Consider the following 26,474-nt stretch of genomic DNA (forward strand, 5'->3'; position numbering starts at 1 on the left):
TGAACCAGAAGACGAATGGAAGTTGATATGAACTACATGATTCTTGTGTCGAACTAGGTTCACTTGGGTACCATTCTCTTGGGCGGAAAAGGAAAAGGCCAGGTCGGGTACACCTTCTCCCTTTGAAGCAGGGCGTCAGTTTGATAAGAACCCTCCTTTCCCATCATTATCTTTCGGATGGCAAGGGCACAGGTGTAGTCGAGTATGAGCTTTCCTGGGCAGTGGATGGCAGGCACAATACTGTAAATGTTGGCAAGGTGCATTCAAGTTGTGTCGCTAGGAAGGAGGGGTATTCATATCTAGCTTGCAAGTGGGATCATCCTACCCATAGTCTCGTGTTTTTGATCATCACTCACTTTGTCCCGCACTGAGCCACCAGATGAGAGGTGAGTGTTAGCTATCAAGTCTGCTTTGTCCGTCTCGATACTATTAGGTACTAAACGTACATTAGCCATCAACCGTTCTGTTCAGCATCCTGTGGATCCTCAAAATATCACTGTTCAAATCATCGGTTTGGTACTTGTTATCAGTTCCACCAACGCACAATACAACTGTGTCCTGGCGGCCGTCTACCTCCCTGGCTGCCTATGTGTACCCCAATGGGTAGGTAGTCCTCAGAGTTTTCAACTGGAAGCTGTCATCAACGTCAAAGACTGACCCACAATTAAGGCCGTTCAGTCGGAGCTAAATCCGTAATATCCAATCAATTGTCTACTTAAGTCCCGATCGGGAAAGAAGGGTACGTACCTCCAACTGTTCACAACAACGACATCATTCCGGCGGCCCTGTCATTAAAACATCCTCGAGTTCTTAAATCATACGATCCAAGCTTGACGGGCTCGTTGGGATAATTCGATCTGGCAAGTGGAGAGAAGGACGGTCCAAACACACCTAGCACCAACATACAAATCGAACGGACTCAGCACCACGGCAGTCGATTTCCAACCTATAGAGACCTTCAAGCATGGACTTCGAAGTTTACTATCTTGGTGAATGTTGGCGGAACTTCCCGATTGCGGTTTACTTGCACAGCGGTCCGAACAAGAGAGGCCAGTGTCCCTTGTGATGAATGGTCAGTCTTCTTTAGCATCACTTGTAACTCCCAGCGATAATATTTGGCAAGCGAGTGCTGCCGTGAATGCGAACAACAACAACAAACGAAAGCATCCAGTTCCATCCTGACACTCAGCCCCTTACAAACCCTCCGTTCCATGTTAAGTCAAGTTCAAAAGCCATGATAACAGCCCTGAATAAAGACTCCGCCGCGCCCATCTAATGCCCAGGAGTACTCCTCTCCACTCCAAGGTGCCCCAATCAAAAGCCACCAAAGAAGAAAGGACTCTTCGATCCAGTAAACGCAAGCGGAGATCCCGGTACTCGCATCGGAATCGGTACGTGGCCCTCAAAGACTCCCCACGACGAGTCATCGTCCATTTCTCCAGGCACGACTGCTTTGCCCTTACCCTTGCCATTGCCCTCCTCCTCCTGCTTCTCAGTAGGCACCGCTGATGACGAACTGGCGACTGTAGTAGTCCCAGCAGGAATGAGAACACCACACTCCCAGTTCCGGCAAGTAATCTTGAACTTTTTGGTGCTACGATCTTTGATGAGTCGGCCCCTGATGAAATCATGAAAAGAGTTGGTTAAATTCTTGGTCAAACTTTGGGATACTTGGAACCTCACAAACTTACCAAGCACTCTCTGAAAGATTCGCACTGCCAACGTACGCGAAACCGCTCACAACTGTCTTGCCAGGTTCGCTTTTGGACTCTTCCGTCCTCCTGACAAAGATCATCTTATTGTGCATGAGCATGCCTGGTCTCGTGGAGACGCAGTCTCGCAAGACTTCTCGGGGAAAGGTCGGTGCCTCGAACCACTGTTTCTGGAAACATATAGTCCCGGCGTCCTGTCATTGTCATGTTATTATCAGGTCGGTGATGTAGTATGGGAAAGAAGGGAATAGCTCTTCAAGACAGGATAGGTGGCTAGCGACTGACCTTTGCTATACTAGTCCGCACCGTGTTCTTTGATGGGAAAAATACCCGAGTGTGTTTCCTGACCTCAACAGCCCCGAGATCTGGCGCTTCCTGGCCCTTCTTGCCTACTGGCCGACTCTCGAGCTCTTTGATACCAGAGTCGCCTACTTCTTGTTAGCAACGAAGCGGGAGTACGCTAGTTGTAGGTTTTGGGAGTTATTTCACCTTGACAGGCGTAATATAGTGCTTTAAGTAGGGAATCTTTGATGGATCCCAATGATGCAGCCTGTAGTCCAGTCATCAGCAAACATGCTGTAGTAGAAGCTGAGACACAGAGATAAGCGCAGAGAACCCACCACGACATCCATCTCAATCGTCTTTGTTGTACCAAGATCTAAAGCCTTGACAGAACGACCAAGCCCGCAGTAGCCTGGTAAGAATGAGGTTAGCTTATGCGATAGCTGTACAGCTGTAATCTGACAAATCTACCTGTCCTCCAAGCTTTATCATCAACGTGAGAAGCAGCGCTAGTTGTGAACTTTTAGTGCCTCTTCAATTGTCTTTATCAGGGTTTAGTGGTCGAACTCACATCGAGTGAACGAAACCATAGCGCCTCGTTTCCGTCCAGTCATACTTCTTTAAGCTTCTGATGAGACCATCATCCAGCTGCTTGGCCTTGAGGAAGTACAACAACTCCTCGCCAAAATGGGTGAGCTCTCTTGTCACGTCTGGATCATCAAGGAGAGGGAGGTCAATGATGAACAGGATCTGCAGGGGGGCTTTAGTAACTGTCGCGGCTCAAGAATAACTGGAAGTAGTAGACTCACGTTCTCCATATCACCCGTCTCACCCCAATCGAAGCTCACCAGATTGGCGCTGGGCACAACGATGCGAAGATGGTCTTTGTACTTGAGCAGCTGAAGTTTCGAATGCATGCACCCCGAACCGTTCATGGGAACAAGATGCTTCCGCACTGTTGGGAATCCATCCAACCAGGTCTATGAGGAAAGGAACACGTTAACCATGTCATGACTTTTCGAGGTGAAGAAACATGCCAGCCTGCCTCGGGGCTTCCAGAGGTATCCCGATTCCCTGAACCTACACTGATTTGTTCCCCCTGATTAGGGGCACCCCGACATAGTATCAGTTTCGTCTTCATCAAATCCAGCTTGTCGAACAGCCACGCCTCATCCAAGATAAACGTGCTCAACACTGCCAACTGCAGCTTATCTTTCTGGAAGACTTCTTCGATCGTAATGTCATCCCCCTTCCTCGCTTGACCACGGACCCACGTTTTCTTGACTGCACCGTGGGGAAACGAAAGTTCTGCTTTTGGTCTACTACCGCTTGTGGTGCCGGCAATGGAGGATTTCTCCGCACTTGCTGCCGTTGCTGCCACTTTTCCCTTTCCTGACTCTGACGGATTTGCTTGCTGCTTCCCGGCTTTGACCATGCGGCCCGTGACCGGCGAACTGCTGGACCCTTGAGAGCTTGCCGTCTCGTCTTCATCAGACTCAGGCAGTAGCAAATCGGCAATTGTTTGTGGACCGGTAGCATTGTCGTAGCTACTGGTCGACATCTTTGAACGTTGATGGGGACGGGCGGTGGTCGGACTGGGAGATTCCAAAGCTGATGAAGCTGGTCGTTTGTTCTTCAAGCGAGCGAGACGCTCCTCTTCCATCTTCTTCCTGTCAAGGCCGAAAAGTGCTGATACACTGTGTGCCGGGGCAGAGGTGGTAGAGGCTTGTTTGCTGGGTTGGGATAATCTGGTATCCTGGGCGGCAGGCTTTAGTTGAACGGTGGATTTCCTCTGACTTCCATCGTCGCCCTCATCGTCTTGTGTTAGGTCAATTGTAGCGCTTGACTTCCCACCAGCCTGCGGTTTGAAAGGATCCTGGCCAAGTGACAAAGCGATAGCGACGCGCAGTGCTTCGTCATCGGATATGTCCTCGGCATCATTGAACCGTGCGCCCTTGTGGCCGGCCATTGCATATGCCGAAGGTAAAGTCGTGCAGAAGCAAGAGAAGTAGTGCGATTGAGATGAATAGTGTTGACGGCCGAATAGGTTGTCGTGGGATGAGATCCTGGCGGGACGCGTAAAAATGGTATTTCCAAGGTGCGTAGGATGTGACTGCGAAAAGAAAGCTGCGACAAAAAGAGAGCGAAATAATCTAGGAGAGTGGAAGATGAATGTGGAGACGAAACGCTTCATGCAAGGTTAAGAAAAAAGAAAAAAAAAAAAAAAAGGATAGCCGTTCCGTTCGTTCAGTCAGGGAAAAACTCCCAAGGTGTTGTTCGTTGGGTAAATAGGCAAGAGCGGGAGTGTGTTTGTCGGACAAGACGAATGAAAGCGGGGTGTGCGAATGTGAAGCAGAGGCCTCATTATGCATGCGATTTGAAGATGAGGACAGGACACTCAGCATCTATGAAACTCGAGCATCATGGTGTTTCAACAACAATAATCAGCACTGAAATGGTAAGATGCTAGCTGTTTCTTTCCATCGACTTTAACCAAATTCTTTTCGCGACTCCACGTCATCCCGTCGTTCGAAGTCCACGCACCCGATCGTTTTCTGTCTGTTGACGCTGCTGTTTCCAACACAAACAGGGTTAGGGTTATCACCGATCAGAGAGCCAGACTCGGTTGTCAATATCAGATACCTGTTGGTAGTCACTACACCCTTTCTATTTTCCATGCATGTCCGCTTTCTCTGTACGATTGGACATTTTATGACCTCTAATGATTCTACGCGATGTCCTCCGAGTGAACTGGGTAAGAATCAGCCACCGACTTCGTCCTGCACAGCTGACAGATAATGAGAGTTTGGCTGAACCAATGTGGTGGAGGGTATAAATGGTTTGAGACATTCCGAAACTAAGTCTAACTACTTGTGCTATCTAAGCTGGCAAACCAAATATCACCCTCCAAAAATATTTTTTTTTGTTGTTTTTCGATTTATATGTTGTATACGTGCGTGTTAGATAATGCGTCGTGGTGTGTGGCGTGCAAGTACCGGGTATAGTTCGCTGTGTATGTACGGATCCCATTGGCGTAGGGTCCCTTTCGTGCCTTTCCTTTCCTGACTTCCTAAAAAACCCCCGAATATGATGGTCTTCGAAACGTCGTCCGATTCTTGACAACTCCGAGTTCCCCCTTTGTTGAACGCCCATGATTCTATGCGTATCATACCAAAACCTCCCTCGTACAACAGGCCACGCCTGCAAATGAAAATAAGGGTCCAAATCCCGCCCAACTCCCAATGACGGTATGGGTATCACCAAAAACCAATGCCGCAATGCAGCAAGTCAAATGGACCACACTCGTACCAAATGTTGAATGACATAGACCCAAATTCGCCCTCGCAATGTTCGAGAAGGAAAGAAAAAAAAACCAAAATAAAAAAGACAAAAGAAGCAACACAGATAACAATGAGCCCAAAACATAGGCTGATATGCTAGCCAGCATAAGAAATGAGAAAAGAAAAAAGATACAAGAGCCGGTCTACCCTATGACGGCATAGACCCGGAAATTATGGTCGGTACACCATACCTTCCAAAACGCCAGTGATTCGACAAATCGGACAGACCCAATGCCAAACACAAATCCACCGGATCCATCGCTGACGCATGCATGTAAAATCTGCAAAGTCCGGGAATCGTACCGTCACCATCCAACGCCTGATATTAAGATGACGGATATGAAAGGAAATGTGCAACGATTAAAGAAAACGCTAGATGTCGACACTCATGTGACAACAAGGTAAACCCTCCGGCGGTATGGACAATAGATGGTACGCCTGAATCAAGAGCTTTGATAGTTTGTTGCCGATGCCCTTATATTCACCGGAGAATCGAGCTTCAGCATCCGACGAAGGCTATCCTCCATGTGTTGAATGTCTGCGGACCGCTGTTGATCGACTGCCTGAGGAAATGGAGCAGGTGGTGGTGGTTGCCTGCCATGAAACTCACCGCCACGGAAGTGGCCTGGGAACGTGTGCTGGCTCGCCGGATGGCTCGGTGGTTGATTTGCCGGTTGACTATCTCGAATCGCCGGGATTGCAAGGAATCTCTTGAGCTTCTCACTAGGGTCCATATTAGGTTCCTGCTGCTGTTGCTGCTGATGTTGCCGAGGAACGCTCGAGGCAACGCCAGTGTGCCCCTCGCTCGACCTTGCATCACGAATGCGATCCTGGTAGGGTCTCGAAAAAGCTGGCCCCATAGAGAGACATGGGTTTCCGCCTACTTCACTGGCAGAGAAGCCCATCGAGTAATTCGGCTGGGCTGGCTCCGAATGGTGTAACCGGGCTCCATGTAGGCTCGTGCCAGTAGGGAGAGTCCGGGGTTCCTGAGGTGATAGGCCTTGTCCTTGGGGCGAGAACAAGCTCGGGCTATGAGCGTACATGTTGGCTGAACTACCGCTCCGAGCTCTCGCCTTCTCGGCTCGGTCGGCGCGGAAGAAGAAGTCGAGTGGAGATTCCTCTCGGGAGATGTCACTGACGGGGAGACGGGTTCGAGGTGTGGGTGCTTCCGAGTCGGTGGCTGGAGGCGAAGGCTCCGAGTTGGCTCGGCCGGTATCCTTGACGCTGGGAGAGTCCATCGACTTGGCAAGAAAGCTAGGGATCGGAAGCGCCGACGGATCCGGGGAGGCGTGGAAGGAACCACCGGCAAAGGCAGGGGGGAAGACCGACTTGGGCAGAGCCGCTGTTTGCGGAGGACTGGTCCGGTAGTTCTTGGATGGGCCCGGTGTCGATGCCGGGGAGGTTGTGGACGCCTGCTTGTTGGACCTTGAGGATTTGGTTGAACGGGGTTTGGGCCTAGAGCCGTTTGCCTGAGGTTCCGGAGCCGGGCTGTTTGTCCCCGACTTGGTGCCCGACTTGTGCGGCGTGAACGGGGCGGCAGGGCCAAAGTTAATCGGATAGGAGCCTTCAGACGGCATGTCGTTTTCCGAAGCATATGTTCTGCGAGCGACAGCGTTGCCGGCATGGCGGTTGTTGCGGCGTCGTCCGGGAGTTGCCTTTGGGAGGGGTCCCGGCTGGTCTTGTTGCTGTTCTCGTTGCATCACAAGTAGGCAGCGCACAATGTAGTCGCGCTCGGACTTTGTTTTCTGTTCAAACGAAGAGGTATGTAAAGGTAATGTAGAAGCAAGGGGCCGCTGCGTGGTGCCTTCCTCTGCGAAACAACTGAAGCGTGTGCGAACTGGCGGGACAAATGTTGGGCGACGACCTGGGGCGCAATTGAGGCGAGCAGCGATGACACACTGGGTGAGAAACCGGTGTGAGTTGGACGTGGCGTCTGGCTGGCGAGTGGTGACTTGACGGCTACGAGATAGGGACGTGGGAAAAGGGGATGCGATCAGAGCCTGACGAGACGGCTGTCACTGGTTGACGGGCTGTGGTGGCGGTGATCTCTGTTGGCACAACGGTGCGGGAAATAATACTATTCGAATTGGCGATACTGAGTTTGACGGTAATAGCTTCGCGCATGTTGTTCTTGTCGCGAACTGTGTGGTGGTTTGTCGCTGTGATTCCGAAGTGATGTTGCGCTGCGGCGACAATAGGGAAGAAGCGGAAGTGGAAGAGGATGGTGATGGAGGCAACCTGGGGATCCGGCCTCCAGCACCGGGGGAATCAACATCAGCGCACGAACGACGAAGCACAGCCCAGAGCCCGGTGCAATGCCCTGCCGTTGACCGCCTGGGGCTGTACTTGACCGGTCACCAGCCCGGCTCCTCTTCTCTGGCCGTTATCATTTACACGTTCTCATTTCACGTCCTGAATCGAGCATAGCCTCATTACCAGCTACACCTTGACATTTGACAACCGCCACCGCAAAAAGCAGCAGATGCTATGAGCCTAACACGTACATGACTCTAAACGCTAGGGGAGCGGGGTCAGCCAAGTCTGAAGTGTGGAAGGCGGTTCACTGGTCCACCTATCGCGCGCATCACTGCCCAGAATCCCCAGCGTCATTGCAATCACCAGTGTGCAGCTTCCCGTCCACACCACTGACATTCCCGCCGTCGTTTAGTGCTGGTAACGATAGGCAACCTTGACGGGATCAACATACCTACAACACCTAAGGACAGTAAGGGCAAGCTGTGCTACCTTCACTTTGTCACCCACCACCCAGGACGTGGCGATACTTTTTATTTGAGTAACCGCAACTGAAAACACTTCACGTTATCTCGAAGGGAAGGTACGCATTCAGCCTTTTAGACTAGACCTTTCAACTGCCTAGAAGCTTTCCGCCTTCCTCTCTACAGCCCAGGCGGGTTTACCTCGCCTTCCTCAGACTCTTTTCATAGTTCAATCATCCCGACCATAGCACGACGGGCAAACGGACTGACGGCTGCTTTGAAATTTTCTAGACTACTTACGAACTCTGCCTCTTCGTCCAAACGAATCAATCTATTCCATCGGCCGGTCGAGCGCTTCAGTGTGTCCCTCGACTTATCCTGCGCATGCTCGCCTGCGTCGCAGCACTTCCTCCGTACTATTGCGCCACGACCGATTAAACACCCGGGGCTTTATTTACCAGCTTCATCATGGCGGATGTCGATATGACGGACGCCCCGGCCTCTGCGCCCGTTGTCAAGAAGAACACGGCCGCCGAGAGCAAGGGGAAGAAAGCAGATGGCAAGCCTCGGTTCGAGGTCAAGAAGGTGAGCACTTACCCCTCCGTATGGTCATGACCTTGCGCTTACAAATATGTTTACAGTGGAACGCGGTGGCCCTTTGGGCTTGGGATATTGTCGTTGACAACTGTGCCATCTGTCGAAACCATATAATGGATTTGTGTAAGTCCCCTCTTTACACTCTCCTCTTGACAACCGACTATTGGACACACCCGACTTTGGACTAACCTTGAACTTTGAATCCTCTTAGGTATTGAGTGCCAGGCCAACCAGTCATCGGCCACCTCAGAAGAATGCACAGTTGCGTGGGGTATTTGCAATGTAAGGTCCTTCTGGTCTGTTCTCTGTTTAATCCTTGGAGCCCGATGACTAACCGGCAATGTCACAGCATGCGTTCCATTTCCATTGCATCTCGAGATGGCTTAAGGCGCGTCAAGTTTGCCCTCTCGATAACAGAGACTGGGAGTTCCAGAAATACGGCCGTTGAAGGCATGGAGATCAGGAGTTGGATGCCTATTTGCGGCTACTCGACCATGCTGAAGGGCGAGACACGGATGAAGAAAACGTCTGCGAATTTTCATAAGTCTAGATAGCATAAGCCAGGGAGTATCACACGTTAGGAGGCTTCCACGAATGTAAGCTAGCGGGCCACGCCAGATCGAGCATGGCTCAGCGAGTATGCTTCAGCGTGCAGCAGTATGAATATCATGGCCGGCGCATCATACTTTGATGTTGCTTTGCTCAACCTCCTCTCTCGCAGACGTACACCTAAACCGTGCGACGATGCGGCAAGAACGCCAATCTACCTGAAACTCTTCTCATCTACGATCAGGCTTTGTGGCGGTACCAGCCCGCCGCCGACTTGTAGCCACTTGACAGGGTTGCGGTTGTAGAACGGCCACGGAGGAACGACGAGGATAAAGGTGAGGGCGGTTCCGGCAAGTCCGATCTGGAGCGCCAGCTTGATGTCTTGCAAGATATATCCGACGAGGAACGAGACAACCTGATGACCAAAGGCCTGTCAGCGAGGCGCCGGCTGCGTTTGAATAAGGGACAACATACACCTGTAAGCGCCAGAGTTACGTTGACGAGAAGTTCCACCAGCTTCTGGCCTTCGAAATCCTGGATGTCGCAGATGTCAGCTGAGTTGTCGTATACAAGACGAATACTGGTACGGGTATTGAACGAGCATGACGAACAATTTGGCCCTCGGCAACATCGCGGACCTGATCCAGCAGTTGTTCAGCCATCGTGAGGCAAGTGTTATGCCGGGGAGGTTCGAGAATGGGCGGCTATCGGGACAGCTGTTCGACTTGTCGAGAGCGTCGAACACTGGATCGTAGACGGTGATGAGTGGTAGATTTGCTTTACAAGTCGTATACGCGCGTATGGTTATCGTTGGGGTTCTATTAATGGTGTTGAGGTTTGCATGGGAGGAAATCAGATATCATCCAGGTACACCATACTACTAACTGTAGCGCATCGCATCACGCTGCCACTTCCATTGGATGCCCATGCTGGGTACTTCAACGTGTCTGCTTCGGGGCCTGCCCCGGTCGGGCCCTCCTTAGGTTAGGCTGCCCGTGCCGTACGCTAGGGGTACTTGCTTTACAAGGTGTAGTGTATAATACGTACCTACTACTGGGTGGCACTGCTACCGTGTACCACGACAGTACACGGCCTCGGCTGGGCTTGGCAGTGGGCAAATCACAACCTAAATGTACAGGTAACCAACGCCCGGTTCCACGTCCCGCAGTCAAAGGGGGAACGAAGTGCCCTGCGTGCTGTGAGTGGAAAGCCGGAAAAGGATTCAACAGGAAGTGAATGTAAACGGAACGTGAAGGTGGTGAGCAAAGTGGGGGACTGCTCGACGACGCAGCAGTGCTGCAAGTAGATTTTGAAACCAGTAAAATCTAACGCGAGAGATCAGGTTCCAACTTCCAAGGCCGAATTGTCGGGGATGCCGTGCTAGCTGATTGGCAGCTACCCTCAATTGTGCATCGACGATTTGATATCAGAACACCGTATTCCTGTTTTCGTGGAATCATAGGTAGGTAGTTTCGAGAACAATTGCTGAACAAGGGAAGACCCTTAGAAGGTTGCACACGGGCTGCTTGTCTTGCGGCGAAGGGTGCTGCTGGTGCGTCAGGCGTCCGATGACCGCTTCCCTTCACCTTGCAGTCCAGCGACCTGACAAGGAGGAACACCGCCGGGACCTAACCTTGTACAAGAGGCTAAGAACGAACGGGCAAATGCACTGTAAATCTTTCCATCCTCTCTTTCCATAATATTCTTTGCTAGCATGGAAAAGTTTCGTTGAATTGCCTTTGTCCGTCTCCTATCTAAAACTATAAACCTAGCACGTGCTTGAACCAACCACTTACCCTGGCTTTCCCTGAAACGACTCTCCAAACAAAGGGAAACTCATCGGGCCAGAAGCGATCATTCCTTCCGTTGCGCTTTTTACCCCGTGAACTTGGACCCTTCCCTTGGTTAGGCCGGCACACAACTAAAAGGTCTCCTCGGAACCACCCGACGCCTTGTGTGGAGGCGACGAACAGTCAGGCACCTTCCGTCCCACTCTTGTCTTTTTACCAAAAAAAAACTTAGCGCGGCGACCTCGACCCTTTTCCACCTTTCAACACTCGACGCCGACAACCTCATTATCGCGGTTCCGTGTTCAACGTATCCGACTCGACTAGCCTGTGCTACAGAGTACGACGCCGACTCCAGTCATCCCTTCTCTAGGTATTTCTGCTGGTGGCCCCCCCGAGACTGCTGATGCGCAGACACATGCTCGTCATTCCCCAGCAACGTCATTTCTCGGGCTTCTGTTAGAACCTTCGTCTTTTCGCTACTCCTATCCCTTCTTGGGCTTTTCGGCGGTTTTGAAAGGGTGGATCTTCGACCTCATTGACCTTCAGCCGATCCAAATCCCCAGCCCGGCGCGAGTTCGTTACCTCAATCTTCCCTCGTCGGACCTCGTATTCATCCGAAAAAATTCTTGGTTGCTGCTGAGAAAGGCCTCACATCAGCCATCGCCTATCACGCCACGTACCGATTCAGCCGCCGCCGCCAGTCATTCCAGCCAAAGTCATCAAGTTGGCGGGCTCTATCCGTGAAAGCGTTTCGTCTGTTCGTTCGCTCCTAGGTCCCAGCTTCTGGGTCTATAGTGGAGTGGACAAGAAACCCCCTTAATTCGACATCGCTCGAACCAAGATCTCCCATTTTGAACAAACATCTACAATTTATGTTTTCCGATCTTGCGCTTTGGTAGCCGACGTTGACGACGACACCCTTTTGTCCCCCTTCTTGTTGCGCCATTCGGTCATCGTCGCGGACGGCTCCTGGCCGTTCGCTGCCATCCGCTGGTGCCTTTTGAGTCGACCTTTCGACGACAATATGCGAACCGACTGATCACCCCCCATCCCGGGCGTTGAGGGCCATAGCCGACCCTTCAATTATTTCACCAACGACGATATAGTAAAGACAACTGACATCACACTTAATTTAACCCACCCAGCCAAGAAGCGACTCCGCTTGTCGCAACGATGTTTGACCAGGAGGAAAACGTGGGGAACTCCGGGTACTCAACCCCGGTGCCCGAACTTGACGACCACCGGAACCAATCCGTTTCTGTCCAACGACCTGACCGTCCTCGACGCGGAACATTCGATTCTTTATACGGGCCAGGACAGGTGATTGAGACGGGCCCAACACACAGCGATTCGTTCCAGGGCACAAGGATCCGAGATTTTGAGGAAGCTGTTGTTGACGAGGAGGATCAGGAGAACTCGCCAATTTATCGGAGAGATCGGCGAGGAACTGTAGAGTCTGCTGTGTTAGATGTTCGGTCTATCTCACCCCCGAACTCGGTTAAGGCTTTCGCGGAAGCACGCCGAAGGGAGCGAGACCTCTCCTTCTCCGAGCCAACGAGACCCGAGCGTCGAGTCGAAGAGCCACCCGAGCTGCAGCGGGCTAACTCTATCGTCAGTCGCCGTAGCTACCGCAGCAAGCAGCCGACGGTGATTGATGACACCGCCAGCTTGGCAACCAACAAATCCGCGGAGGAAGATGTTTGCTTCCCCTTGCAAGATGATCATAGGGATGACAACTTGCATATTGATTTCCACTATTTGGAGACCTTTATCAAGGCTGAGAATGAAGCCCGACAGTCAGCCCGCCGCCCCTCAGCCATCCGTGTCTTCCCCGATTTGCGGCCTGCCGAGCCCGATGTTACCCCCACCGTACCAATGGTAACACTGGATGGGGATATCCTTTCGGCCCCTTCGGAGACGGATATTCGGCGGGAAAAGAGTCATGAGACAGACGACGATGCCGAGGCCAAAAGGACTTTACAACCGCCACAACCTCAGGTTGACCAGAGCCGGGTCAGTTTCTTTTCCTCAGCTTGGGAATCCACGATCCACGCTGCCGACCTGGAGGGTTTGATTTTGCCCGGGGAGGACATTAGAGGGCTTTTCAGTTTCCCAAAGGGGGAGACTGATGGAGTCTGGTGGCTCAATATGAACAATCCCTCCGAAGAAGAAGTCCGTGCCGTCTGCAGAGCTTTTGGCATCCATCCCTTGACAATTGAGGATATCACCACGCAGGAATCCCGGGAGAAGATTGAGCTTTTCCCATCCTACTATTTCGCCTCGTTCAGATCCTTCTTCATTGAGGTAGAGGATACCACCGGAGAAAAGGAGTACGTGCCCTTCAACATTTACGTGGTAGTGTTTCGCGAAGGCACGTTGAGCTTCAGCTACGCCAACAATTCCCATGCCTCACATGTGAGGAAGAGAATCACGATGTTGAAGGACTATGTCTCATTAAGTAGCGATTGGATTTGCTACGCCCTGATGTAAGTTTATGGGAATGAGCAGATGCGCTTTTCCCATTCGATGGACGCGTATACTAACCCATACGTAGTGACGACATTGTCGATTCGTTCGCTCCCGAAATCAGCAAACTTGAGCACGAAACCGACCAGATCGAGGACGATGTGTTCATTGCTCGGTCCGACGACATGGCTCAGTTCTTGAAGAAGATTGGCATTGCTCGCAAGAATGTCATGGGCTTGATGCGCTTGCTCGGCGGAAAAGCAGATGTCCTCAGGGGCTTCACCAAGCGCTGCAACGAGAACTACAAAGTCACGCCACGTATGGACATTGGTCTATACCTCGGTGACATCCAGGACCACGTAGTGACCATGATGACCAACCTGGGCCATTTCGAGAAGATGCTGTCTCGTGCACACAGCAACTACCTCGCTCAGATTTCCATCGACGGCATCATCCAGGGAACTGCTACGAACCGTGTCCTCAGCAAGATCACCCTGCTGGCCTCCATCATCGTCCCGCTCAACGTGGTGACTGGTCTGTTCGGCATGAACGTTCACGTCCCATGGGGAGGCATGGAGACTATGGTCCCCTTCTACGTTATTCTGGCCTTTTTCTTTTCATTCTGCAGTTTGTCGTACATTTTTGCGAAGCACAAAAAGTTGATATAAATAACAATGGGCTGGAGTCTCATGCGAGAAAATGTGGAACCGTTTATTAATAGCTTCTCGTTCCTTTTGGTATACAGGGAAAGGGCTGCCAAGCAATGTCGATAACATGGCTGTTGTAACATGGGAGTGTGGCGGTACTATCGCTTTGTATACCGTTTTTTTCTTGACGGGATAGACCATAGATGCGTTGGTAGATACCCCGAAACGTTTTATTACAGTGTTGACTCAGGTTGTGTTTCTTGTGAAGGCAGTTAGTTCTGAATATTCTACTAAATTTGTGCTGTGTGGTCACTGTGTATCGTTCTATCCTATCATTCTACATAGGAAGGAAACATCGTTGAGGTTCTTGGATAGCATGTAAATTTACGATTCTCGGTGTTTCAAAGGCTCGAAAGTCGGTACAGTAGTTGCGACAGTGAAGTGCCGTACGTAATCGACTCGAATGCAGTTGCACGCCGAGATACTCTAGAGCTATCGATAAAATGTAGTCCTCTCATTGGCTACCTATCTCAAAAGAATCTTTATCCACATCCCCGGTCGCGGTGCTCACCTGGCAGGCAGGTACCGCCCAAAAGCTTGGAAAGGTCCATCCCGCATCCAATCCAATTGCACGCTACTTGATATCGATCCTCTTCCGGTTGTTTATTCAATTCTTGATATCGAATTATTTCCACCACAACCTTAAGCAACTATTGTACAACCATCGCAACACATAACCCTGCCCAATAAAAAAACAGCAACAATGGATATTCCTCAGGCTGACCTCGATCTCCTCAACGAGAAGGACAAGAACGAGCTTCGCGGTTTCATTTCCAACGAGACGCAGCGCCAGAGGGTGCAAGGACGTATGTACCATCTACAACCTTCTGGATCTCCGGCTCCGTCCTGCAGTGCTTCATTCGTATTCTCGTCCTCTGCCATGGTCAAATACAGCTTATTGCCCCTCGCTAAGCCTACCTACCACTTCCCTCTTCTCCCCCTCCCATAACCATAACCATAACCTCTCTCTGTCCCCTCCCCCTTCCATGTGCTTCCTCCCACGTTACTCTACCTCCCAGTGGTATGTACAACAGATAACTAACATCCCACCTCCCACGTAGAAACCCACGCCCTTACCGATTCCTGCTGGAAGAAATGCGTCACCTCCCCCATCAAGACCAACCAGCTCGACAAGACCGAGGCCGTCTGCATGGCGGACTGCGTTGAGCGCTTCCTGGACGTCAACCTGACCATCATGGCCCACGTGCAAAAGATCACTAGGGGTGGTAGCAAGTAGGTCTCGCGCGCCGATAGGAAGGCGTGGGAGGATGTTTATCAGGAGGGGAAAAAAAGATGAGAAAGGAACAGGAAGAAAAGAGGAGGCAGCGGAAGGAGGATGGCGATAACGGTGACTTGTTTCTGTGGCGGAACTGATTGTCCCGCGGGGCTGGCTGGCTAAGTTTTTTGGTTGGTTGGTCCTGCTTGGTGGGCTTCTTGGGAGACTTGGAGAATGCGGCCGAGGTTTCCGACGCTTGTTCTCATGTTGGTTCTGGCTCACTACGACGGAACGGGAGGACAGAGAAGCACCCTTTGCTAGGGAACCATCGTTGAGCCCCTGCGACAGGGCTTGCGATTACGGTTCTGGTCACAGTTCTAGGAGACAGTCATTCGAGGAATTGTTACGGTTACGTCTGAAGGCTTGTACGATATATGTGATGGGACAAGGGAAGGATCAAAGGTAGGACTGGAAGGGAAAAGGGTTTATAGGGCATGAGGATTGTTCAGGAACATAGACAGTATAACAGGCGGTTCTTATAGCATGATATGGGAGCGCGCGATAGCGGAATGTTCATCTTCATCTTCATACACAGACTCAATGCTCAGTGCAGGATAGTTGGTTACAGAAGTGCAGATAACAATGCGACAATGAGTCCATGGTGATAGGAAGAACACAAGATGTCAGATTCAAGTCTTAGAGCAAGTAGATCTATGGCTTGCAAGGGAGGAGTTTGGATAATGGCCCATTTGGTCATGTCTGATGGAACGGGTAGAATAGTTGTAAAAACTTTCATTTCCATGCCATGGACCAAACGCCAAAGGGGTATCAGACGCCGACTTCTTTTTTTCGTTAAACAGTAAAACCTATGTATCCCTTGAAGATAGTTTTTATCCCGAATCTTGTGTATTTCCCATAGCTATGAAATCGCTAGTTTAGACAAGGCCGAGCTTGGTGGCAGCAATGTCGAGGGCATCGACATCGGCAGTGAGGCGAGCAAAGGCCTTCTTGGAACCGTCAGGGCTGTGAGTGGAGTTAGCAACAAGAACCATCTTGATATCAATCATAGGGACCAAAACTAACCGGATCAGGGTGTTGATCTTGACGGTGTCAATGTCATAGAGCTTCTTGAGAGCCTGCTTGATCTGGGCCTTGTTGGCCTTGACATCGACGATGAAGACGAGGGTGTTCTGCTCCTCGATCTTCTTCAGGGCACCCTCGGTGTTGAGAGGGTGGACGATGACCTTGTGCTCATCGAGACGGGGCTCGTGAGGGATCGACTTGCGAGGGTACTTGGGAGCCCGAGACAGCTGAAGAGTCTTGGGGCGGTGGAAGGTGGTCGAGTATCTGACCTTGGTCTTCTTGTGCGAGTGCACCTAAACAGAGAGAAAGAACTCCAATCAGCATCAGAACGTCACCAGGGGGGAAGGGATCGCGAGTCGTCGCAAACTTACACCCTTGAGGGCAGCCTGGGCAGCCTTCTTGGCCTGAGCGCCCTTACCGGCCTTAGAGGCACCGCCTATCCATAGAGTCCCTCGTCAGCAAAAGCATTCGCCTGGAGCAAGATGATGCCAGAATCTTGTCCAAACTCGCAAAGTCTGCTGCTGCTTTGGTGCATCACCTCCGAATGCCATTGCGCGACACAGAGGATCCGCATTGTGCGCGGGGCGAGCATATTTGTCGAGCCGTTCAATTCATTCTTGGTGGAATCGTCGCTGGTGAGAATTTGAGGTTTCTTCAAGTACCTTTCTTGGTATCCTTAGGGGCCATTGCTGCGATTTCTGCTGTCGTCGGGCTAAGAAATCGGGATTCTCGCTGGTCGTTGTCGGGGAGGAGAAAGTTCACTTTTTGGCCAAAATTTGGGGGAGGAAAAAGTGTGCGCGCGGGATTTGTGTGGCTTGGTAGTGTGGCTGAAGTAGTACTGGCAGGGGTTGAGCTGCGCAAACTGGCGCAAACGGGCTCTGAACCACACCAGAATATCCACTTTCGCGAAATATGCTCCACAGTATTTTGAATCTCGACCTCCGATCATCACTTTATCGCTACGCACTCCGTCATTCAACCTTGAAGGTCATGATGCGTCCTCCAGTCCAACTTTCCTCATTCTGCTCGTGGTTTGTCGGATGAAATTGGCGCAGGAAACCTTGGATTTTCACAGCTCCAAGCCTCGCTGTTCTGTACTCATCACGACCTCCAGACAAGGACGTGGTGTAGTTGTCTTGCTAACTACAGTGTCACGAACCGCCAACCGAAAACCAACCTCACCGAGACGGATCACAGTATCGACAAGATCGACTAGTCGAGGCTATCTACTTCATACAATATAATACGCGAGGAAGAACTATGGCACCCAAGAAAGGAGCAAGCAAGAACCTTGCAGTTGGGCGTCCGCCCATGGCTACGCGACCTAAGAAAAAGGGAGTGGTCAAAAACCTGGCAGCAGGCCGTCCGCCCACGGTCACAAAGCCCAAGTCACTTGCGCGGAAAACCACGAAATCCATCATCAACAAACTCCATCTCCTAGAGAAGAGGAAGGTGCAGGCTATGAAGAAGAACGATAACGCACAGGTCGCGGCAATTGAGGCGGAGATCGAGGCTTTGGGTGGTATCGAGAAATATCAGGAAGCAAGTCTCCAGGGGCAGAGACATGACCGAGGCGGCGACAGCTCCAACGTGCTCATGGAGTGGGTTGGGCCGTACCTCTCATCTGAGGAGTATAAAGGAGGCCGCTTGCGGATGTTGGAAGTTGGAGCGCTGAGCACAAAGAACGTATGTGCTCAAAGTAACCATTTCGACATCACTCGGATCGATCTCAACAGCCAAGAGCCTGGGATTCTGGAGCAGGACTTCATGGAGCGCCCGTTGCCCAAGGACGAGTCGGAGAAGTTTGACATCATCAGCCTTTCTTTGGTGCTCAACTTTGTCCCTGATCATAAGGACAGAGGCGAGATGCTGGTCCGCACGACACAATTTCTAACATCGCCGAAGCGGTTCTCCGGGACAAGCGCTGCATTCTTTCCAAGTTTGTTCCTTGTGCTACCGGCTCCATGCGTCACCAACTCGCGATATCTGGATCAAGAGAGATTGGCGGCTATTATGGAATCGATCGGGTACGAGATGGTGGAATCCAAGACAACCCAACGGCTGGTTTATTACCTGTGGAGGAGAACATCAGATCAGGTTGGAAACGACAGGCCGTTTCGCAAGGAAGAGATACGTTCTGGCTCGTCACGCAACAACTTTGCCATTACCTTGCTCTAAGGTTTGCGAACATTTCGAACGCACACAATCGAGATCAGTCACGACATCTAACAATAAATCACTCGACCGTTGTTGGGAGCCGATAGATCGGATGATCACAACATTGGTTTTCTCAGTCATATCGGGAGTGGGAGTATGTCGCCGTTGAGGATGACGTCCCATGATTCACTCGGGAGCTGACGACCTTGTAAGCCTCCTTGAAGAAATTAACGTCACGAGAAAGCCATAGGAGAGCTTGAAGCGGTCGATCAGGAGCTTGTGGATTTGGTCGTTGCCTGTCCGGTGTCCTGATATGATTTCAGACCGACATGTCAACCGCGCAGATTGACTGTTTGGGAACGGTACGGGGAACCACTTTCAAGAGAGTTCCATGACCTCAAGCTGGCGTCCGAGTCCGGTGTTCTCGATTAAAGAGCACGGTGATGGTAGCGGAAGTATCAGAGGCAACTGCATAATGGTATGGCAAGAGAGAGGTTATGGACGACCGTTTGAACGCGGAATGTCGTCGTTGGCGAAACTACCTCCCGCTGCCTACACTTTGCTACCGCATCAGGTTGAAGGCCCCTTCTCAAAGCATTTCTTGGCTTTGATCCGCTCTTCTTTCAAGGTCGACAGCGGGACTGTTCGATGAGTGCATGTCTACGGTGTTTCCGGCCCACCTGGTGGGCAAGACATTCCCAAGGTCTCGGGCGCCCCGGATATGCTAACGTGTCGGCGGATCGAGAGTCAGACAGCTGCACCTATCCTTGACAGCGAAAGCTATTTCCGGTGCAAAACTGTCTTTATCCAGTTGGGCTACCGCCTCCCGAACATACTGATATCATGATCATACGTAATGATCCCAGGGATGGGATAGACCATTTGGCCCGCCGGACGCCAACATACACAGTCTCATCTTCGCTCCGCCGCTCCGCATCTTCCGGCCGGCGCTTCGCTGCCAGAAACTGCAGATAGGACCAACTTTCACAAACAAATCATAGAGCTTCTGCTTACGCTGCCTTCCCTTAGTACCTTTTCTTCCGACACGCCGCTCCCATCGTGACCTTTGGTGCACCGTGCTCTGCCAAATCGACAAAGGACTATCCAAGGCTGGAACGCATCGTTGCATGAAATCATGCATCACCGAAGCCTCTCGTGAAAATAGCAACCAGCCAGTGATCAACACATGGAACCTCCTCGACCTATCTGCCGTCTTGCTCATTCGTTCCAACCTATCGCCGACCTATCACGACCCCAACAGACTGAGTCGAGACTTGTCAATCATGGCGCACTACTGCTTACCCCGCAACCAAGAAAACTGGGCTAGGTAATGTATTACCTAGCCAGCCAGCTGAAGTCGACGCCAATGCACTACCAATCTGTCACCTGTGCACATGGACACCTCCTCCGCGGCAAAGATGTGATGATGTGAGGGATGCGGGACGCGTGCTTTGGGTTTCATGGAAAAGGCGGTGGGCAAATGTCCTGCATCGTCAAGTAGTCTTCGGCGCCTGATTCCGAGCTCGCCTAACCCAAGTGCAAAAGTCCGGAAGAACGGACGATTGATACGTGGTATTGGGATTGAACATGATTAGAGACGAGATATCTATTGTGATCTCGAGGCTTCAATGCCCAGTCAATTTTATTGCGTCCTTCTCCGGATGGACGTGGACGCAACGGGAAGCTTTCGACGTCAAATGCGGAGTAAAACGCCGAGCGACCTCTCATTCGTCTAACTCGGACGACCTTGATAGTCAAAGACCACGACTGATAGGTAGTAGGGTAGGTAGGTAGGCACTGGCACCCCATTACCACTCACACACAACTCGTCAAACACAAATGAGATCAAGTTGCCATCGACTTCCTCGGGCCCATCTTCCACCTCATCCGCCGTGATCGTGTGATCACCAATTTTAAAAGAGAACTCCCAACAATTTCCCCTCATCTTGAAACGCGATCAGAGCTGCATAGATAGCATACAAGTGGCAACTTTATCGGTCGATCCGTTGTAGCTTGACACAAAGTCGTCAATCAAATCAGACCCTTGTCTCACCTTATACACTACAGACCTTGTCAAACAAAACGGTAGCCCAGTAGCGTCGTAGTATCGTAGTATTCTCCCATTTGGGGACATTTTCATCAATACGTTTCGCTTACCATGCGGAGGACAATGATTTACACTTTCAACCTTCTTCTACACAAAATCATTACGTCTCCGCGCCGTCCAGCCACTTGTTTGTCAGTGCGGAATCAACAAGTCAACCCACTCCAGTCCCGAAACCAACCACCGCAGATCCGGTAACTTGCGCAATGTAGCATTTATCTCGCGATACACTACCTCGAGGCTATTTGGGATAAACAATTGGATCAACGCCGTCACGCTAGTCTCTGTGTGGAGCCTTTCGATGGTGGCTTTGTTAGTAAAAGATGGGGAAATTCTTGGTGATCTCGGCAACTACACCTCACTTCGAACTATGTAGCTAGGCTATGTGATAAAAAGTCCGGACATGCTTTTACCAAACCAGAACCAGTGAGGGTACGGACCTTTTGTCACACCACCTGGTAGCCTAACTCCGCAGTTCCGTAGACTCTTGGGGATAGCCGTCGATGGACTGAAGCAAGAGAGATTGATGATCGTCATGGTGTCACCTTTGTTCTATCTTTCATGTGAAGCGCAGCATCTAGACTAAGCTAACTGTCTGAGCAGAGATGCAGCTAGTATGAGGATTGTTGCGGGACTATCCGTCAGCTGTAGTGTATTTGTCTCAACTATTAGGTTTCGTGAAGTGAGTTGAAGTCCAAATATGGCGTGCGATGATTATCTGGGGGTGGGCGGACGGCTTGGGAATCTTTCGTCAACCCCCTCTTGAACAAGAAGGGTAAAGTCTACTCTCGGGCACAATTTCAATCCGGAACAATCTGACATGTTAGCGTGCATCTGAAAAACATGTTAGTGGTGGACAAGATGCATCAAGGAAAACCACCACTCACCAGTTTTTCGAGAGAGTGCTGAGGAGAGGTCCCACCATCGAACCGCACCACGACCCTCAATTATCAACATTTCCAATTAAGTGACCTGTGGTATGAATGTCTTCGCCTTATCTGTACATTTTTGTGATTTACACTTAGTTGTCGACCTGGAATCAAGTAGTTCATCGACCGATATAACCGCTTCTCTGTCATCCAGGACTGTCATCAGGAGTTGCAGAGATAGGTAGACCACAACCAAGGCCAAATATCATGCCAATTGACGACCTTCTTATGTTTATTTTGCGATGAGGTGGTGAGGTAGACCAAGACATCAACATACAAAATGGTCACCGAAGGTGCTAGTCAACAAACCTGTACAAACCATCACGGAGTACAGTCTAGCCACCATAGTCGTCGTCAAAGAAACACAACAAAATGGAACCTATCATTTCCATGTAAAGCAGAGAGACCAATCAGAGCAATAAACCGCCCTCCAAAACGGCTGTGGCTTTTTCCTTACACAGCAGTCACAGTCACGTGTATGTACTATCCCAAATTCAAACGGCCCTATCGCTTCTCCATGTCTGGTCACACTTGGTGTACCATCTGTCTCATCGTATCGTATTGTATCGTACGTTGTGAGACGGTTACACCACATATTGGGTACTACACACACCACCAAGACGCCAATTCCCTCAAACTCGAAAAAGAGTAATTTCCGTTCCACCAACGGTCATAGGAGTGGAAGGAGCCACTGAGTGGAGTGTGTCAGGTTGGATGTGGAAGGAGGTCACGGTATCTGTATTACAGACAGACGCAGAAGGAGCTATCCACCGAAAGTCAACTTGGATGTGAAGGAAGGTACGGTTGCACATGGCGTAAAGACAACAAATACTTCGGGGTTCGCCGGAGATTGCATGATATCTGGTAGAGTGAAGTAGGTAGGTAGAGGTAGCGTCTGGGGTGTACAGTCTAGATTGTTTGAGATTCTCATGTCTCTACTGTCGTGGAACAACATCCGTCCATCTGTCTGCTTGTGGCGTAACGGCGAACTTGGTCATCTTGGTAGCGAATGCATTCGGGGCATGCGGCATGCCGTTACGCAAGTTATGTTTGATTAATTGATGGATTGGAGCTCTTACCAGAACCTCTTTGCTTCTTGCATTTTCCATGGTGAGTTGGGAGGTTGGTGAGGTTGGTGAGGTTGGTACGATGGCATTGACATAACATATACAAAGAATCAGCGAATGCGAATTTGATATGGACGCTTGCTTTTTATTTTGAATTTGACTTTGATTTTTTTTTGGTTTTTGATTTTCTACTGTCTTTCCACCACTATGTGGCTACCCATGCCTGCCCTCACAGCTCATAGATCACCAATCTCCTCAAAGCTCTTGATAACCCTATGTTGTTTCATTGCTTCCTCGGACAACTCCGCATTACCAGGCCTATTAACAATATAGCTCTGCATGCCAGCTTGCTTTGCCGCCTCAACCTCCTTGACATTATCGCTGAGGAACAGCCACTCGCCGATAGGATACTCCTGGTGCTTGGCCGCAATCTTCTCGTAACTAGCCTTCTCCTGCTTCGGGCCCGCGTTGACCGTATCGAAGAAATCCGACAGCCAGTGCAGGATGTCAGACGGCTCACCGTTGGTGTGTCCAAACAGAAGCTTCTGCGCCGGCACGGAGCCGGATGAGTAGATCATGACTTTGACACCTCCGTGCTCCCGCCAACGGGCCAACTGGGGCGCCACGTCGAGGAACAGGGGAGCCTTGAGCTCGCCGTTGCGGTAGCCTGTCTCCCACAGGTAGCCCTGGAGGCTCTTAAGGTACGATATTTTGAGATCCTTGCTCATAAGATCGCGGACGTGCGCCGCGAGGGACTCTTGTGAGCCGGCATGCTCCGCGGGGAAGGCGGCGCGGTAAGGGGCGAACTCGGGAGAGTCCCACTTGGCCTTCAAGGTGCCTGGGAGCGCTTCAAGGGCGTAGGGGAACTATGGCCGCCGGCGAGACGCGGTTGCTGTCAGTTCGAATTTGGCCTGTCTTGTCTCACTGGACCACGTAGTGACTTGACTCTCTTGTGACGTCTCCAGGCATACAGCTTTTCGCGCTTGCTTGCTTCCTCCTGGATCGTATCGTGAATAGCCAGCCAATCGGGTTTATAACCTGAATCTGCACCGAGCCCATTGAAAGGGTAGGGTAGGGTAAGGTAGGGAAGGAGAGGGGAGGGGAGGGGAAGGGGGAGGACAAGAAAGCACAAGAAGGGGGTTGACGTAGTAGCAAGCAGCAAAGAGGCACTGCTGTTACCTTACTGCTGTGGAACGCTGCCAAACCGTGAGGGAAACGGCTGGCGGCAGATAGAGAGGATAGAATGGGCAATGAGGGGCAAGACAGAAGGATCAGGAGACATGTGGTGTGGCTACCCGCGTGCAACAAAGCACTGGGCTGGGCCGGCCCAAGAAGAACGGGTGTGGGTGTGCCTTACAAGAACGTCCTTGACAAATGAGATGGGACAGACGGTGCCCTCTGTTCGGCAAGGGAGATGTCATTAGCCAATCCATCACGCACAGGCGAAAGACATGGAATAGGTGGAGGTTATTGTTTGCGGTCTCCACGAGGAAAACGGAGCCGGTGATGAGGATGGAGGTTGGGACTTTGGAGGAGGGGTATGCAGTACCAATGTCGAGCAAAACCACCCTGATGGGAGCCATGATGATGATGGTCACTGGTTTACTCGTTGTTGTTGCGTCGTGGTAGGCTCGAAAGAGGACTAGTTTACCCCACGGCAAGGGATAAAGCGAGGAGGGGAAAACGAAGGGGTCCGAATGGGCGGTGGCAGCGGGTGATGGGGTTGGTGAGACCGAGAGGACCTGCGCTGCGGCTTTACCCGTGGCTCCGAGTCAGAGACTGCAAGTCCGGGGAGCGGGCGATGAGCCGGTAGTGGGGTGACAAGGCCCGGGCGTGACCGTCAATGGAATGATTACGACCGGGAGGGAGCAGCAGGCGGTGAGCCAATTCGCCGTAGGTTGCTTCTTTGTTGATTGTTGCGGGGAAATCGAAAGCTTCAGTTCTTGCAGAGTGTCTGTTGTTGAGGTTGTACTGAATCTCGCTCCCGCGTGCAGGAGAAAAATTTGCGGGCTTTAAGTTGTTGCGGTAAAAGTCACGGTAACGGTAACCTGAAATCTTCAACATCGACAGGTCCAGTTTTTGAGGTATCACAAACATTTGCGCAAAACAAACCACCACAGGCCATCGTCTACGGTTGCTGTGACGACAATACCAGATGCCACAACTCTATCGATCGCTGATTACTACCCTCCATTTCCTCTCTCGGAGTTCGGGACGGGCACACCGTATACACGACGGACGGCATAGCGATGGTTCGGGGTCCTCTTTGACCTTTTATGTAGATGCCTCTCGGGAGGCGGTCAGAAAGTCAACCGGACAACCACAACGACAACATTCATACGACTACCGTATTCCGTCCCGTCTCTCCTGACGCTTCCCGTGTGATGAAATTCACACTCATCACACCATCACGACCACACCACGGATGTACAGCGGAAACGAGACACAGGCGGCTCCGGTATGATGCATAATGTAAGCATGGCTGGACCCGTGCAAAAGATGACATAGAATACATACATGTTGCAGCAGCTAGGTGGACTTTGTGGGGTTGAACTAGGGAAGCTCGAATGCGCCAGCATGGCTTTGGTGGTAACAGACATGGAGCCTGAAGACAGCATAAATATCGGGAAAAGGGGGAAACTGTAAACAATGATGGCTGCGACATGTGAACAACACGTTGGGAATGTTGACGACACGTTCGTCTGATAATCGACAGGAGCAGTGAACATGATCGGAGCTATGGGATTTCACCAGGCACTGTCCCTGGCATCGTCCATCGCACTGCCGAAGGAGATACGGAAAACTATCTTATTATCGGTCCCGGCCCCCCCGATACTGCGCGGTGTCGTCATCTTTTTCAACAAAAGCCGGCCGACCGGCGCCGTATCCAGGCGCGCCGCCAGGGAGGATACCTCTACCTACTTCAGGAACGTGAAAACTTGACAGCGCTCCGTCCAATTCCAGCTCCAATTGCTAATGCCTACATCACTCATAAGCTTAGAGCCAACTCCACCGGAAAACTCAAAACCAAGGAAAAACAATAGCCAGGAAAATCAACCGGTCAAGTCCACGTCAACACAGTTGATGAAGACCATGGCTATCATTGTTTTGCCCAAGTTTCACTCTCGCGATGTTGGGAATGCCCTGAATGACAGTTGCATTGTTGTTGTTTACGACCGGCAGGGAGAGCCAGGCGGGTCAGGTCCATATGTACATGAAAACAACCGCGCTCCTACAATAGTGTAGTACATAGTACAGCGGCAAAGCAACCGCTGGGTTTACGTTCATGCATTTCTTGACAGCCCGTTGACACTCAGACGTATCGTTTCACGAGCGAGTCCCTTTGATGGATTCCTTCATTGAGTTATAATGACCGGCCTGGGGCTTTGCCAACACGTCTACTGGAATGAGATGTCGTTCTGGAAGTCTGCAAGTGCAAAATTACCAGTGTAATGAACAAACAAAAGATCATTTGGTATTGTAAGATTCGCTTGTTCCAAAACAGCGGAATTATACCCCAAAACGGGCATGCACTCTATTACAATAATTTCGGAGGGGTTCTCAAGTATCATCTCCTACGTCGTGACGTTGCAACGCGAAACGGCTGGGCACAATCTTCAGGTCATTGGACACAAGGAGTTGACTTATTAACTGAGCTTTGTGATGGTTGTGAATTAGGCAAACGGTTAATTCTGTTACTATCATAGTGAACAACGATGTTGCGACTGATATGACTGTCCCGTCCGATTGCGCTCGC

General features: G+C 51.0%; 10 protein-coding genes across 10 annotated transcripts; 5 read left to right on the forward strand and 5 right to left on the reverse strand.

Annotated features, from left to right (window-relative positions):
• Positions 1 to 1,082: 1,082 nt before the first annotated feature.
• On the reverse strand, positions 1,083 to 3,963 carry NEUTE1DRAFT_81347 (uncharacterized protein; the record flags this gene model as incomplete). Its single annotated transcript, XM_009852423.1, has 9 exons — positions 1,083 to 1,516; positions 1,692 to 1,906; positions 1,998 to 2,143; positions 2,202 to 2,262; positions 2,333 to 2,406; positions 2,466 to 2,503; positions 2,566 to 2,744; positions 2,804 to 2,974; positions 3,079 to 3,963. 9 exons carry the CDS (start codon positions 3,961 to 3,963, stop codon positions 1,315 to 1,317), a joined length of 1,971 nt encoding a protein of 656 aa, XP_009850725.1.
• A 1,815-nt stretch (positions 3,964 to 5,778) lies between these two features.
• Positions 5,779 to 7,548, reverse strand: NEUTE1DRAFT_129527 (uncharacterized protein; the record flags this gene model as incomplete). The annotated part of the gene is made up of 2 exons (XM_009852424.1): positions 5,779 to 7,080; positions 7,310 to 7,548. The coding sequence occupies 2 exons, from the start codon at positions 7,457 to 7,459 to the stop codon at positions 5,779 to 5,781; spliced, it is 1,452 nt and encodes a 483-aa protein (XP_009850726.1).
• Positions 7,549 to 8,005: 457 nt separating this feature from the next.
• Positions 8,006 to 9,528, forward strand: NEUTE1DRAFT_116888 (ring-box 1; the record flags this gene model as incomplete). Its single annotated transcript, XM_009852425.1, has 5 exons — positions 8,006 to 8,171; positions 8,344 to 8,637; positions 8,694 to 8,772; positions 8,861 to 8,931; positions 8,999 to 9,528. 4 exons carry the CDS (start codon positions 8,521 to 8,523, stop codon positions 9,095 to 9,097), a joined length of 366 nt encoding a protein of 121 aa, XP_009850727.1.
• A 2,599-nt stretch (positions 9,529 to 12,127) lies between these two features.
• Positions 12,128 to 14,198, forward strand: NEUTE1DRAFT_129530 (uncharacterized protein; the record flags this gene model as incomplete). Its single annotated transcript, XM_009852426.1, has 2 exons — positions 12,128 to 13,474; positions 13,543 to 14,198. The coding sequence occupies 2 exons, from the start codon at positions 12,162 to 12,164 to the stop codon at positions 14,120 to 14,122; spliced, it is 1,893 nt and encodes a 630-aa protein (XP_009850728.1).
• A 666-nt stretch (positions 14,199 to 14,864) lies between these two features.
• On the forward strand, positions 14,865 to 16,004 carry NEUTE1DRAFT_81360 (mitochondrial import inner membrane translocase subunit tim-8; the record flags this gene model as incomplete). Its single annotated transcript, XM_009852427.1, has 2 exons — positions 14,865 to 14,967; positions 15,223 to 16,004. 2 exons carry the CDS (start codon positions 14,865 to 14,867, stop codon positions 15,396 to 15,398), a joined length of 279 nt encoding a protein of 92 aa, XP_009850729.1.
• Positions 16,005 to 16,010: 6 nt separating this feature from the next.
• NEUTE1DRAFT_116889 (60S ribosomal protein L25) lies at positions 16,011 to 17,204 on the reverse strand (the record flags this gene model as incomplete). Its single annotated transcript, XM_009852428.1, has 4 exons — positions 16,011 to 16,400; positions 16,461 to 16,753; positions 16,832 to 16,896; positions 17,123 to 17,204. 4 exons carry the CDS (start codon positions 17,145 to 17,147, stop codon positions 16,313 to 16,315), a joined length of 471 nt encoding a protein of 156 aa, XP_009850730.1.
• A 567-nt stretch (positions 17,205 to 17,771) lies between these two features.
• Positions 17,772 to 18,638, forward strand: NEUTE1DRAFT_81366 (uncharacterized protein; the record flags this gene model as incomplete). The annotated part of the gene is made up of 1 exon (XM_009852429.1): positions 17,772 to 18,638. One exon carries the CDS (start codon positions 17,772 to 17,774, stop codon positions 18,636 to 18,638), a length of 867 nt encoding a protein of 288 aa, XP_009850731.1.
• Positions 18,639 to 19,067: 429 nt separating this feature from the next.
• NEUTE1DRAFT_116891 (uncharacterized protein) lies at positions 19,068 to 19,340 on the forward strand (the record flags this gene model as incomplete). The annotated part of the gene is made up of 1 exon (XM_009852430.1): positions 19,068 to 19,340. The coding sequence occupies one exon, from the start codon at positions 19,093 to 19,095 to the stop codon at positions 19,267 to 19,269; it is 177 nt and encodes a 58-aa protein (XP_009850732.1).
• Positions 19,341 to 19,403: 63 nt separating this feature from the next.
• NEUTE1DRAFT_116892 (uncharacterized protein) lies at positions 19,404 to 19,813 on the reverse strand (the record flags this gene model as incomplete). Its single annotated transcript, XM_009852431.1, has 1 exon — positions 19,404 to 19,813. One exon carries the CDS (start codon positions 19,756 to 19,758, stop codon positions 19,465 to 19,467), a length of 294 nt encoding a protein of 97 aa, XP_009850733.1.
• A 3,056-nt stretch (positions 19,814 to 22,869) lies between these two features.
• On the reverse strand, positions 22,870 to 23,999 carry NEUTE1DRAFT_122023 (uncharacterized protein; the record flags this gene model as incomplete). Its single annotated transcript, XM_009852432.1, has 2 exons — positions 22,870 to 23,583; positions 23,913 to 23,999. The coding sequence occupies 2 exons, from the start codon at positions 23,997 to 23,999 to the stop codon at positions 22,954 to 22,956; spliced, it is 717 nt and encodes a 238-aa protein (XP_009850734.1).
• Between the last annotated feature and the right edge of the window lie 2,475 nt (positions 24,000 to 26,474).

The sequence above is a fragment of the Neurospora tetrasperma genome, assembly GCF_000213175.1.
Source record: "Neurospora tetrasperma FGSC 2508 unplaced genomic scaffold NEUTE1scaffold_3, whole genome shotgun sequence".
Taxonomy (NCBI): Eukaryota; Fungi; Ascomycota; class Sordariomycetes; order Sordariales; family Sordariaceae; genus Neurospora; species Neurospora tetrasperma.